Source organism: Syngnathus leptorhynchus, chromosome 2 (assembly GCF_054491065.1).
Source record: "Syngnathus leptorhynchus isolate UIUO chromosome 2, UIUO_Slep, whole genome shotgun sequence".
Lineage (NCBI taxonomy): Eukaryota > Metazoa > Chordata > Actinopteri > Syngnathiformes > Syngnathidae > Syngnathus > Syngnathus leptorhynchus.
This window is the reverse complement of record NC_141196.1, coordinates 7213459-7226329: the sequence shown is the minus strand read 5'-3', so window position 1 is coordinate 7226329 and position 12871 is coordinate 7213459. Positions and strand designations below refer to the sequence as shown.

The following is a 12871-nucleotide window of genomic DNA, read 5'->3' as shown; positions in this document are numbered from 1 at the left end:
TTGAATGCTGATTTTATTTATTCAAGGGGAAAAGCTATTCAAAAGTGACCTGGCCTTGTGTGAAAAAGTACTTGAACTCTTCATTGATGTATGTGTGTGCATGTGAGTGTGTGAGCAGGAGGATAGCTCACAGAGCTTCAAAAGTACAAGTTTAGCTCTTTGTGTTTAGATTTAGATGAGGTCGTAGCTAAATCAACACTTTCTCCATGTGTACTTTCTGTTTTATTGCTCCCTGCTTCCTCTTCTGATTGACTGACACCTGACCTTGACTGACCTTTCCTGTTTTATCACATTGAATGCTTTTGTTCCACCACTCTTGGTTGGCGTTTGACCATCTCAGTGCTTTTATCTCAAGCCAATCTCCCGCTGGCTACGCTATCGCTAACAGCGGCGCTGGTGGTCAGAGTGCGTCCGTCTTCATCAGGACCGCCGTTATCTTCCGTGACCTCAGCGCTCACGGTGTTTTCATTGTCGGATTCCTCTTCCTTCTTGGTTTGACAGCTTTGGTTGATGTCGTCCGCTTGCTCCTCGCTATTGCCAATACCCCGCGTGACGCTCTTCCGTCGGGCCTGTCCAGGCCCCCACTTCTCTCGTGTGGCATCCCAGTACGTCCTGTTCTGTTGAGCGTGCATGCTGCGGAGGTTCTCACCCAGTTTCTTCAGCTCCTGGCGGACAAACGGCTTGAACTGGGGGTCCAGCTTCTCCACGGCGGCCAGGTCCCGCCGAGCTTCCTCGTTGTTGCACAAGGCGGCGTGCGCCCGAGCGCGTTGATAGAGTGCCTTGAAATGACCTGAAGAGAAGATGGACGAGGAGAGAGGGACGTCGGTGACAAATTAGTCTGCGACTGATGATTGACAGAACAGAAAAACCTCATGTATGCGGAATTATTGTTGTGAGGTGCCACAGAGACTTTTTAGCCACAGCACATGAAATTATGAAATGTTAAAAGGATTTTATTTTCTGTTCAGGGGGTATAAACACCAGCTTTTTTTTTTTTTTTCCAAAAATAAGAATATTTTGACGTGACCCCAAATAGAAATAGTTTTTGAATGCGATGCCCACCGGTGGTTGCCAATGCAGGCATGAGTGACACATCTTGTAAACAGCGAGATCAAGCATTGCAGCTGCATGAAAGCAAACACGTCGCTGCGGGCTGACTGAGAAATTGTCATGATTCGACTCCAGAAAGTGTGTCAGAAGGCAACTATGGATTTTTATTTTTTTTTCCCATTTCTACACCAAAACACCGACTGTGCGCCCCGACACAAACATTATCTTTGATATTACCTTGATGGCTTTCCAGCAGCTTGTCATTGAGCTGCACCACTTGCTGGTAGTGTTGGAGCTCCAGCATGCACTGGCTTAGGTTGAGAGTGAGAGGCAAGCGCACTTTCTCCAAAGATTCCCAGTCTTCGTCACCTCGATGCACCTGCTGAGAACATTGGACCAAGAGGAAAGAGATGAAATTAAAGTAATTTACAGCTGCTCTGGATTTTGGTTGAGATTGGATGGCATGCTTGGCGTTACAAAGTGAGTAAGAGCAGGAGAACAAAAAGGTTGCTGGTGGGAAGGAAGTAAATTGGAAATCTTATTGTCACACCAACCTTAGTTTGAAGGAAGTCTACATATTCTAAGGCCTCCTTGAACTTTGAAGCAGCTTCTTGGAAATCTTTTTCTTTCATCAGAACCTTTCCTTGCTCCTGCAGCAGCATCACCAGACGTAACATCTGCTGCCAGTCCTTCCCCTCCGTCTTATCATCTCTGTCGTCCTTCCCACCTTCATCTCCATCCTGAGCATCCTTATTCTTTTGTTCCTCAACCAACTTTTCCTCCTCCTCTTTATCATCAGCGACATCTTTGGCTTCTAGCTTGTTCCAGTAGGCATCCTTCTCCCAGTATTTTTCCTTCATGCGCTCCGAGAAGGCCTTGAGCTCTCGGTGGACCAGCGAGGCCAGCGTGGGGTCCAGGTGGGCTACCATGTTGAAATCGCGGCGTGCTTCCTTCTCGTTCCACACGGCCGCGTGGGCCTTGGCTCGTTTGTAGTAACCTTTTATGCAATCTGAAAATATGAAGACAAAGGCGAACTGGTTGATAGTGAATCAAAAACAATTATTTCTACATTTTTACGAACGTGTCAAAAAGGTCACAAACAAATGTTTGCCGGTTTGATAACACGACGGTAGCGTAATGGGCCAACGTAAACTTGTGCGTCACCCACCTTTGTGTTTGTCCAGCAGCTCGTTGGTGTGCTCGATCACCTCGTAGTACTCGTGCAGTTCCAGCATACACTGGCAGTAGTTCAACTCCAGGGGGATGATCATACGCGCCAAATTCATGTAATCCACATCGCCCGGCATCTCCTGCATGCACGTGTGGAAGAAACGAAAATGAGAGAACGAGCAGTCATTTGAAAATGATATGAGCATAACACTTTTAGAATGCTTCCTGTTAGGCGGAGCTTGTGCATTCATCAAAGCTGCTCTTCCATACATGATCACCTTTTTGCCCCGTTTGCAATCCAATCAAATCAATCAATCCAGCGTCAAGGGGAAATACAGGGATGGGATCAAGTCACTCGTTCGAATAACAATGGAGTCATTTTGTCGAGTCAAGTCCATCTGGCGTGGCCATCCCGTCGGGTCACCATAATGCAGTCTCTCACCCTGGACTGGACCGTTTTAAGCAGCAGCACGGCCTCCTTGTACTCGCTGGCCGCTTCCCGGAACTGCCGCTGCTTGACCATGGCGTTGCCCCTCATGTGGAGAAGAGGAACCGTGCTCAGCTTCTCGTCCTTCTCCATCATCCACGACTCTCTGTGGTAGGACATAGGATCGCCCACCTGGAAAGTCAGAGGCATTGATGGATCTTGGATTAGATTGCAAAATTCTTCACTGATATCATTCCTGAATCGGGAAGGGGCCAACTGTGAAAAAACACTTTGATTCTTAGTTGGGTGCTAATGTCAATTCAATTGTAACATTTTAAAATAGATAGCTAATGCTGTTTGGTTTTTCCTTTGTGTGCGGAAAGGTGCTGTTCTCTTGGTATGGCATCAAGCATGATTTTTTTTTCTCCCAGGTAAACCGCTGAATAAAACAGCAGGAGCGAATGCAAGAAAATGCTAAATAGAAACACACAATTGTCTGCTCCAACATGATAAGCATTGTCAAACTTTTGTTTGGATGTTGCTGTTGTCGGACACCCCTGGTGGGTTTACTTCAAAGCACATTGTTTGCAGGAGGAGTGGCGGTGGCGGGTTGTTGTGGGGGGCTTCACTTTATGTCACCGCTGTCAATGATTGTTGAGGAACATCTTGTCTTGTGTGCCATCGTGAGTACGCTGGCTGATGTCTAAGTCTCATCATTAGTTACACGTTGCTTGCATATTCAAAATTGCTGGGTTGTTTTCCTAACCCACTAAATGGTGAACTGTGGATTTTGGGCTGAAAAAAAAACAAACCAATTTGGGTCAAAAAGGGAATGATAAATCGATAAATTAAATATATCAAATTATATTAAATAAATTATTGTAAATTCATTTGATTTCACTCCCCTATGTATGTGATGCGGGTTTTTTTGTTTTTTTTCAGTAGAGATGCGTTGTGCATTTTCCCCTCATGATTTTTTCTTACCTGTAGCAGCTCCATGATGAAGATAAGCGGCTGCGGCGTTCTCATGAGCTCATCCAGCTCCGGGAAGCCAGTGGAGTGATAGTGGAAGAGGTTCCCCATGCCGCACATGTGCCTCTGGCCCTCCAAGGGGTCTTTGCCTTGAGCAATCAGCCGCATCCCCTTTGACACAATTGGGTACAAACCTGTGTGCTTCACGGAAACAAAAAGAAGCTTCAGTCAGTACGGCGCTCCAGGAAAAACAATACTGCAGCTTCCATGAGGCGATGTGGCGTGCAGGGGTAGGCTAAGTATGACCGGCACAAGTTATAATAACTTTTCGGTCCTTGGACCAGTAGTTGGGGAATTTTGCTGTAGTTGAAACAAACCAAAATAATGAAGTCCTACTCCAATGATTACATGAAGCCACCTTTCCCCTTTTAAAATGTATTTATTAATTTATTTCTTTGTATATTTTTTAATCGATGTATCTCAAGTGATTGGATTTTTAAATAATAAAATGAATAAATATTTTTAAATTTAAAAAAGTATATATTTACATGTAGCCTATTTTATTAAATAGCTCAGTAATTATTTCAAATTAATTACAACAAAAATGTAACACTATTTTTGTCTATATAATCTACGAGAACATTTAAGATTTGACAACATTGAAATATGAGAGCAAATTATTGTTTATATAAATGAATTTAATTAAATGTACTAAATTAAATAAAAAAATAAAAAGATTATAAAAATGAATTCTTGTTTTATTACAATATATTATTTTATATACGTATTGCGACTGACAGCATTGCTTTGGCGCTATCCATTGGCTCTATCTATTGGCATCTTGGTGTGTTGAACTGAGTTGAGGATTTTCATTCTGACTCAAGTAGTGCTTTGCTGCCATCTTGTGGCATTTGTAGGCAATAAAAACTTTTGCCGGGTTGATTACTTGCAGATTGGTGGCAGGCCTTGGTCCCTATCCCTGCTGCCAATCATATGTGTGTGTTTGTGTGTGTTATCCAACTTACAACGGCATCGCACCAGAACTCAGCCACCTCTCCGACCCGCATGGATGTGAGCAGCGTCTCCCACACCTCCAACTTGAACATCTTGCCCACAAAGATCTCTGCAGGCCGACTGGCCAGTCGACTGTCATCCACCACTGTACGCTCAAAGTTGTCCAGCAGTGTCTGGAAATGGAAAACCAGCTGCAAACACACACACACAAAATCACAGTTATGCTTAATCGTCACATTTTGACCATACATTGATGATTATGGTGATGTCATAGATGTAAATAATGTAGATGCACAAGAGTGGATATCCATGCTGAAAAAAAAGTTTGGCATTGTATCCGGGTTTTGCTACTAAAAAAGAAAAGTACACACACACACACACACACACACACACACACACACACACACCGAGACAAACATGTCGCAATTTGCTTGACCAACTGTTTGCTTGTGTGTGTCTGTGCCAAATACCAAACAATTCCCTCATGTTGAGAATAATTCAACACCATCTAATTAACGGCAAATAATAAACTACTAAAAATGGATGATACTTCATCAAACATTATTCTTTAAACTACAGTACACATTTTAGCTGTACTTCTTAGGCGTTTCATGTGTTTAAATATGTACATTTAGAAACCAATCTCTGAATTCACTTCACATGCTTGGCTCACAAGTGTCATTTTGGAAAAATGGTCATTGGAACATAAATGTTGCTCACTTGAGTGATTAAATTGGTGCTAATAGGAAAAGTAGTAATGGTGCCCAAAAAAGTAGACGTATTAAATTACAAACAGATCATGAAGACTTAAGTAGGTAGTTCGATTTCATTTAATGTGAGGATTATCTGGACACTCGGGGGCAAAAAAAAAATCCTCCTTGAACCCCACAAATTTGAGAACACCCAATCTAAAATTGGTCATGTCATGTGACCAGTACCTTGGTCCCAGGTGGGAAGTGAGGCAGCGGGCCAGTTCCTCCAGACAGAATCTTCTTCTTCACGCCGGGATGCTTGAGGAGGTACGTTTCTTCCATGGTGCTGCTGCGTCCTTCTTCTTCTTGGCCCTGAGATGAGAGAGGCGCCTGGTCGCTTGCTCTCTGACAGATGGTGGGATTAGGCTGAGACAGGCGATCTGGCCACTTTAATCTGAGGAGCTAATCCCTGGCTGGCTGCTACCATTGGCGGTAGCATCCCTGCAGGAAGGGGCCGGAGAAGGAGAAAAAAGGAATTCGGGTGACCTCCACAAAGCCAGTGATCCTTCGAGAAAGGAACGTAATCCCAATGAAGGGAAAGGAACAGGCCACGACATACATGTTTTGGCTTTAGTCACTCAAAGCACTAAAATATTCTAAATATAAATATAAATATATATATATATATATATATATATATATATATATATATCCCTATTGAGAGGCAATTTTATTTTATTGTTGATGTCATAAAACGTTCTCATTACAACTTTTTTCTTTAAATATGACCAATATCATAAAAAGTACAACTTTTTTTCTCATAAAAAAAGTATTCTTGTAAAATGCACAACTACTATTGTAAAACCCATTTCTCATAAAATTACATAAATAATTCAACTTGGAGTAAAACCTGCTAACCTATAAAAATTAACCTTCATGTTTTCATGTTTTTATTTGGTTAGTGAAAGACCTTTGGGAGGAAACATAAGGAATATATTTCCACAGTGATTCAACTCACCTTGAATTAATTCCAAATAATGGGGGTAAAAAAAACTATTTGCCAGCCTTTATAAATGGTAAAAAGGCCAAATAAACTTCCTGCCTGAATGCGTGCGTAAAAGGAAGCCATCAAAATGGCATTGATGGCCGACTAGATAAACAAAACAAAAACAACACATATATCAGTCTTTGTTTGAACAAAACACTTTAATGAGACGGCTCCAAACAACGTGATTTGAGCTAATATGCAAATCAGTGTGCTCTCTGAGGGCTGGGTAAAAATATCAAACTAAAAAGGAATGACACAGCAAGTCTGTCTGTCAAGGCTCACATCTTCCTCCTCCTCCTCCTCCTCCTCCTCCTCCTCCTCCTCGTTCTCATCATTCACTTTTACGTATGGTGTTGAAGATGCCATGAGGGCGCCCCCTGGTGGTCACTTCTCGATCAACGAGTCCAGCTGCTCCTGAAGCGAGGCCAACTGTCGGAGCAGCACAAACGGGAGAGGCTTTCATGACGTATAACAAAAGACATCATTGAGCTAAAATGACTTCTCTGAAAACTCAAAAAAGCCTATTGATGCCAAGGAGGTGACGACTCACGTCAACATCGTTCCTTGGCACCAAGGGGAAAGAACTGAATGTCATTTTCTAGACATTTGACAGCATGGAGACCTTACCTGCTCCATCTCGCGTTCCTCCTGCTGAATAATCTCATCCAAACATGCTTGGAATCGGTTCTGTGAAGAGAGAAATGGGACATTTGTTTGGAATGGCCATCTTGCACCTCCTTTAATTTTGATGGCCTCAAACGTGCGTGTGCCTATGCGTGTGCGTGTGCATGCGTGACTATCTGCGCTCTGACAGAAAGGCCACCGGGAATGTCAGTCAGAGACGGCTGACCTTTTGGCGTGGCGACCGTGACGGTAACGATTGCAGACGGCGGCCCCAAAACGACGGACAGCGGGAGTGCTAAATGGCAGTCGTGTCTGCTCGCTGTCTTGCCAGCTCGAGCATCAGGTTGAACGCAATTTGTTCCAATTATAACCCAGACGTGATGATACAAAAATGAATGACCCAGTGAGGTCCCACTGTCATCTTATACATATTCTGACCTCATCCTGATAAAAAAGTATCATTTATTTTGGGCAGTATATGAAAACGTAATTCTTGTGACTTTAATGTCATTCAATTTACTCGAATTTAAATACAAATTATATTCTAATGAAAAAGAATCTCCTTACAATTTAAATTTTATTTTAATAAATTCTCAAAATTGCTCTAACAAAGGTGTAATATAAAAGTATTGTGATTTTATTTTTTTTAATTTGACTGATTACAACTATTGAAAAGCGACATTCGAAAAAAATATCACTATTAAGTAAGAAACAATTCAAATGAGTGCTATAGACATGAGCAGAAAATAGCTTTCCCATGACTATATAATACACAATTTTGACTTTTTGACAACTAGCACTAAAATCAATCAACTTTTATAATTAATTTCTGCCTCTGAGCTCTTGTTTTCCAAATGCAAAGACCTCTATTAATATATGTCGAGTCAATGTGTATGGGCTCACTTTTAGGGCCTGGTTTTCCACTTTCATGATCAGCTCCTCCTGTTGCTTCTTGCGGGCTCGCGTTTCCTGAAGCTTGGCTTTGATGCCGCTGATCTGCACCTGGTATTCCATCACTGCAACGGCCAAACGGCAGAAGGGCATTTAGGTCAAGTTAAAACAAAAAATATACATATATCTTAAAAAGTATGTGTCGAAATAAATCCACTGTCATTCTGATCTGAATCATTGACTTCAGTATTCGTACGTAACTCAATGGCCGATTCATTCTGCTTAAAATACGGCAAATATCAAATACTTGTACTTTTTACCCAAATAGTGTTTTTCTGTCATTTAAACAAGGCTGTGTGTGCTTGTGAGGGAGCCAAAGAAACGATGATGGTCATTTTCCCACGGCTGACAGTCAGGGGGCCGGTTGTCCTGGCTCGCCAGGATGTCACAAATTGTGTTTAATGGGTACAACACATCCATTAAAAAAAAAAGAACGAAGCACTCAAAGGACATCTAAATGATCCTGCACACACAGCGGCCGGCCGTTCAATTACTCTAAAGTGGCGGGCGGCCTGCTACCTCACCTCAACTAAAACTGCAGCTCCCTTCACAACTAAGCTTGTGACTTTGTTCCTACAGAGTGTCAGGAAAGTACTGAGAAGAAACAATGAGAACTTTATACATTAGGAAAATGCATTCTTCTAATATCAGGACTTTAACATCATTAAACTAACACGACTACTCACAACCTTATTCTTTGTTTATTCTCCTAATATTCAAATGAGACTACCCATTTTTATCTCCTTGTAAACTACATATATTGTACTCTTGTATTATTAAACTCGTAAAAAAAATCTTGCAACAATACAAAGTTATTCTTGTAGTAACTGAAATTTGTTTGATCACAACAGTGTAGTTGTTGTGCAAGACTCGCGCGACCTGACAGTGTGAGTCCAAAATGGACTTCTGAGGAAAGGCTGCCGGCTAATATTGCTGACCCACAAAAGTCTCAACCTGTGCTTCTCCAACTTACTGTAGCCATCCCTAGCTTAGTTTCAGGCTGATTAATAACTCAGATATGACATCACATAAATTCGACATGACTTGTTCCAGACACCAAAATTGCTCTCGACTGAGAAAAGTCGTCTCTCACCTATTTGGTTGTTTGTGTCCGACTCTCGTTGCACAGGGTCGGACTCGTCCAGCTTGTCTTGAACCAGGTCATCCTCCGTGTCCACAATGTTCAGGTCCTCATCTTCGTGGCGGTCCACGTCGTCCTCCTCGTCCTCGCTGGAGCTGCTGATGTCGTTGAACATCTCCCGCAGTTCGTCACGCTGGGCTGGCCCGAGTAAAAACGTTATCGGTCGTTAACTGAGATTGTCGAGCCGCACATTGGATTCTGTCCGCGTCAGCTTTTGTCAAGGTTATTATTCACGTCATATTGAAAATTATTTGGAACATCTGGCATTTTGGCTCATAATGAGCGCATGCTTTTAATCTGCCGGGTTGCTACAGTGGAATGGAATCCAACAGAATAGAAATCCTTTTTTGTTTTTTTTATGGTGCTGATGAAACACAATTGGGGTGCGAATCCAAGTTTTGTGTTATCAAAAATAAGACAAAACTTGGCATCTAGTCTTCAAAAGGTAGATTATTGTAGGTTAATGTAACATTATATATACAGTTGCAACATTTGCAATGTGCTTAAAGGCAGTTTATCATTGGATTTGCAGTCAGGGTGTCGTCATCTTTGTTTGGTTTTTTTTGGTCAATGTTTGAGGCACATTTTTCAGAAAATGTTGCTCCTATGCCAAACTGTACAACACATCTGAATTTTAGCCAAGCTGTTGTTGTTATGTCTCTGTGTATATATGACTTACTTGATGATCCATGACCCATCTTGTGTCCCGATGTGCCGGGTGACGAGTCCAGGTTGGCCAGTGAGCCATGCTGGTCACCGTCCTTCATGTCGTCCTCTGCTATGACTTCCCATCCTGATCATCACAGGTCAAGGCCAACGCACCTCTTTGTGATTTCCCCAACAAGTGACCAACCTGGTTTGAATCTCAGCCCTGGCCTTTGGGTCAGTGCAAATACAATATGAAATTTGCAAGGAGCATGGAGCAGAATAACACCAAACTCACTGGGCCACATCCCTCTAACGCACATTCGAAAACAATTGTTCTACAGTGACCTTTGACCTGACCTTTTAACTATATTACAATTTAGAAAAACAGTTTATTCATTTAAAGTCTGATGTATAGTGGTTATAATTTGCAATAATAATAATAATATTATAGTGATTAGCAGTATTAAGATGTTGCTAGGTTAATTGCATTCAGTGTTTTATACGTAAGAGTGGACTAAACTGATGACAAGCAAAAAGGTTGAGCCACAATCTATCCACTCACATGACCTGTTTTGTTTACGGTAGTTTTGCGCGGCCCGATGTCAGCTAAGACGTGATGCTGCGTGACATGACACAAAATCAATGTTGTCTTTGCCGCGTGCCACGGCGGACGAGCGTCGGTGGAAGGATACGAACGCTGACAGCGTCGGCGTCTGTGCTCAGCAGCCGCTTCACCTCCTTTTCCACATCTGGAGATTCAATGTACTGCGAGGTAGAGAGAGACGGAGTGCGGGTTATAGCAGTTGGCCCGCTGCCAGTGAGAACATTAGCAATTAGAAAACAGAAGGCAGCCAAATCGATGCGACTCAACTCTGCACCTTTGGGAAGATTGATTCAAAGAGACGAGGTTGAAGCTCTAGCAAACGCTTCTTCACTATGAAAAGAAGTGCCAGTGAAATTGCTTTTTTGTTTGTTTCTTTGCCTTCAGGACAAAGAAAGATTGAGGGTCTTTATTTATATGTAAATCTAAAGTTTACTAGAGGTGTTGTTGGAAGAAAAAGCCAAAGGAGGAGATGGATGCTAAAAAGACTGATGAGAGGCGAGAAAACAAATGGGAGGCGAAAAAAAGACTAGCGCAAACCTTCTTTTTTGCAGTTTTGCGAAATCTCCTCTTGCGTGTGTTCTTGAGGGGACAAGTGACTTGGGAGGCGAGGGGAGAAAATCATTAATGCAGTGACGATTCTAATGTGTAGCATTTAAACGTGTGCACATTTGACTTCTTACTGCCGTGGTTCCAAATGAACTTCTTGTCCTTGTCTTTGTCCTTCTTCTTGGTCTTGGGATCGGTGCCAGTTGGCTCCTCTAAAGGAGGGTACAGGTCTCCATCTAGTGTACACACCAGCATCTAACCACACAAAGTAAGACATGACATGACACATTCCAATGTCAAATAATTGGCAATGAGGGCAGCACATATAATAAGTCCACAGTGCACACCCAAAATGAAACCAGCATAAAAAGGAAAACACACCCACCATATTTTGTGATTTAAGAGAATGACTTTAAGGAGGGCTTTTTTTTTTTTTTTTAAGTTCCTTAATACGATATTTTGGTGCTGCTCTACCTGGCAGACATCAGCTGTCTTATAAAAAGTCTTCTTGTCCACTGTTTTGAGAGACTCAATGATGCAGGGCAGATCCACCAGCTTGCATGCCAGAGGGACACGGTCCACCCTCACGATGCCATGGCGACCATCAGCTGTGAATTCATATTTAGTATTAAAAAATAAATTGCTTATAAAACTTTAAAACTTCTTACAAAGATGTGACTCACGGTGCAATTCAATGGTGAGTCTGTCCTTCATATTCATACTACTAGACTGGGCAATCCTTCTTACGGTAGATGCATACTCCTTGCAAAATTCAAAAGGTTTGTAGAAATTAGTGACAGTGCATTTTATAGATGAAGAAAATAAAAAAAAAATGTGCAGATGCTTACTGTTGGCAGCCGCAGAACGAACTGATTCTCCAACTCATATGGAGCGTCCTCCTTACTCTTGGAGCCAACTTTACCTGCTGGAAAGCCAAAAAGAATTACGTCACGTTAACCTGCATGTACGTAACCACAGCACATCCAGAGTTTTTATTTAAATTACAACCACTATGTGGATGTTCTCATTCATGCAGGTCATTTCTTTCTCAGTGCATTGAATCGATTGCTACTGGACTTCTTGCTTTGCTGCTGCTGTTTAGGCATTTCGCCTCTTATCCGAGTTACTAAAAACTGCAACGACTATTTAAGCATTACTTTGTTACTATTTACTGTAATGCACCGTGGATTAACCGACTGAATTGTGCTGTACAAACAAACTTGCCTTGCCGAGTAATGCATAAACTATAATTTTACTAACTATACTCTTTTGTAGTGTGACATCAACAACTGCGACACTTTGTCACGACTGCTGATATTTCATAACGTTACATAAGCAGAGTACACTGCAAAAGTGACACACACTCACCGATACTATATTTAATCTATTGTAGCCCAAAAGGTTACAAATACGCGTTATAAATGTATTGCAGTTTTATTCTATTGTTATTACTAGTTTGTAGCCATTCATCTATGTAGCTCCCACCACTAAATACAATTGTACTGAATATATTTTCATGTGCATAATGTTTGTGTTTACATTGCTGAAGGGAAACTAGCCAGGATAACATTAGCATAGTAAGCTAATCAAATGGACCTACCTTTCTGTTTCGAGGTCATATTCCTATTGGTAATTTCCACAACACCATAGAACAAGAAGATCGGAGACTACGACCCAAGCTATAGAAAATGATATCGATTAAATCGGAGAACAGTTTTACTAGCCGAACAAAATCATGCCGAAACCAATGGGGGTCACATGGTGCATTCAATTGCTCCCAGGAAAAGTAACAATCGTTACATTTACACTCATTCACACTTTTTGAAGACAAAATATTTTAACACTAAACTACTAATAGCAATAATTCCTCACTGCGGTGTTATACATTATAATACCATACAAAATGTCCGTATACTTTATTTAAATACATAAAACCAACAGGACACAATGACGTCACCTGTTTTGGCATCACCGTGGTCTGGGA

At 41.7% G+C, this 12871-nt stretch overlaps 2 protein-coding genes across 2 annotated transcripts; both read right to left on the bottom strand.

Moving 5' to 3' along the window:
- Positions 1–350: 350 nt before the first annotated feature.
- Positions 351–5667, bottom strand: LOC147060510 (aryl-hydrocarbon-interacting protein-like 1). The gene is made up of 8 exons (XM_085905533.1): positions 5572–5667; positions 4645–4824; positions 3632–3820; positions 2663–2839; positions 2219–2360; positions 1605–2059; positions 1288–1432; positions 351–790 (listed from the first exon to the last, which is right to left on the bottom strand). Exons 1-8 carry the CDS (start codon positions 5665–5667, stop codon positions 351–353), a joined length of 1824 nt encoding a protein of 607 aa, XP_085761659.1.
- Positions 5668–6512: 845 nt separating this feature from the next.
- taf7 (TAF7 RNA polymerase II, TATA box binding protein (TBP)-associated factor) lies at positions 6513–12676 on the bottom strand. The gene is made up of 12 exons (XM_085903564.1): positions 12488–12676; positions 11736–11812; positions 11571–11649; positions 11362–11495; positions 11022–11142; positions 10879–10937; positions 10430–10502; positions 9769–9882; positions 9042–9227; positions 7901–8013; positions 7001–7060; positions 6513–6802 (listed from the first exon to the last, which is right to left on the bottom strand). Exons 1-12 carry the CDS (start codon positions 12504–12506, stop codon positions 6758–6760), a joined length of 1080 nt encoding a protein of 359 aa, XP_085759690.1. The 5' UTR covers positions 12507–12676; the 3' UTR covers positions 6513–6757.
- Positions 12677–12871: the final 195 nt, after the last annotated feature.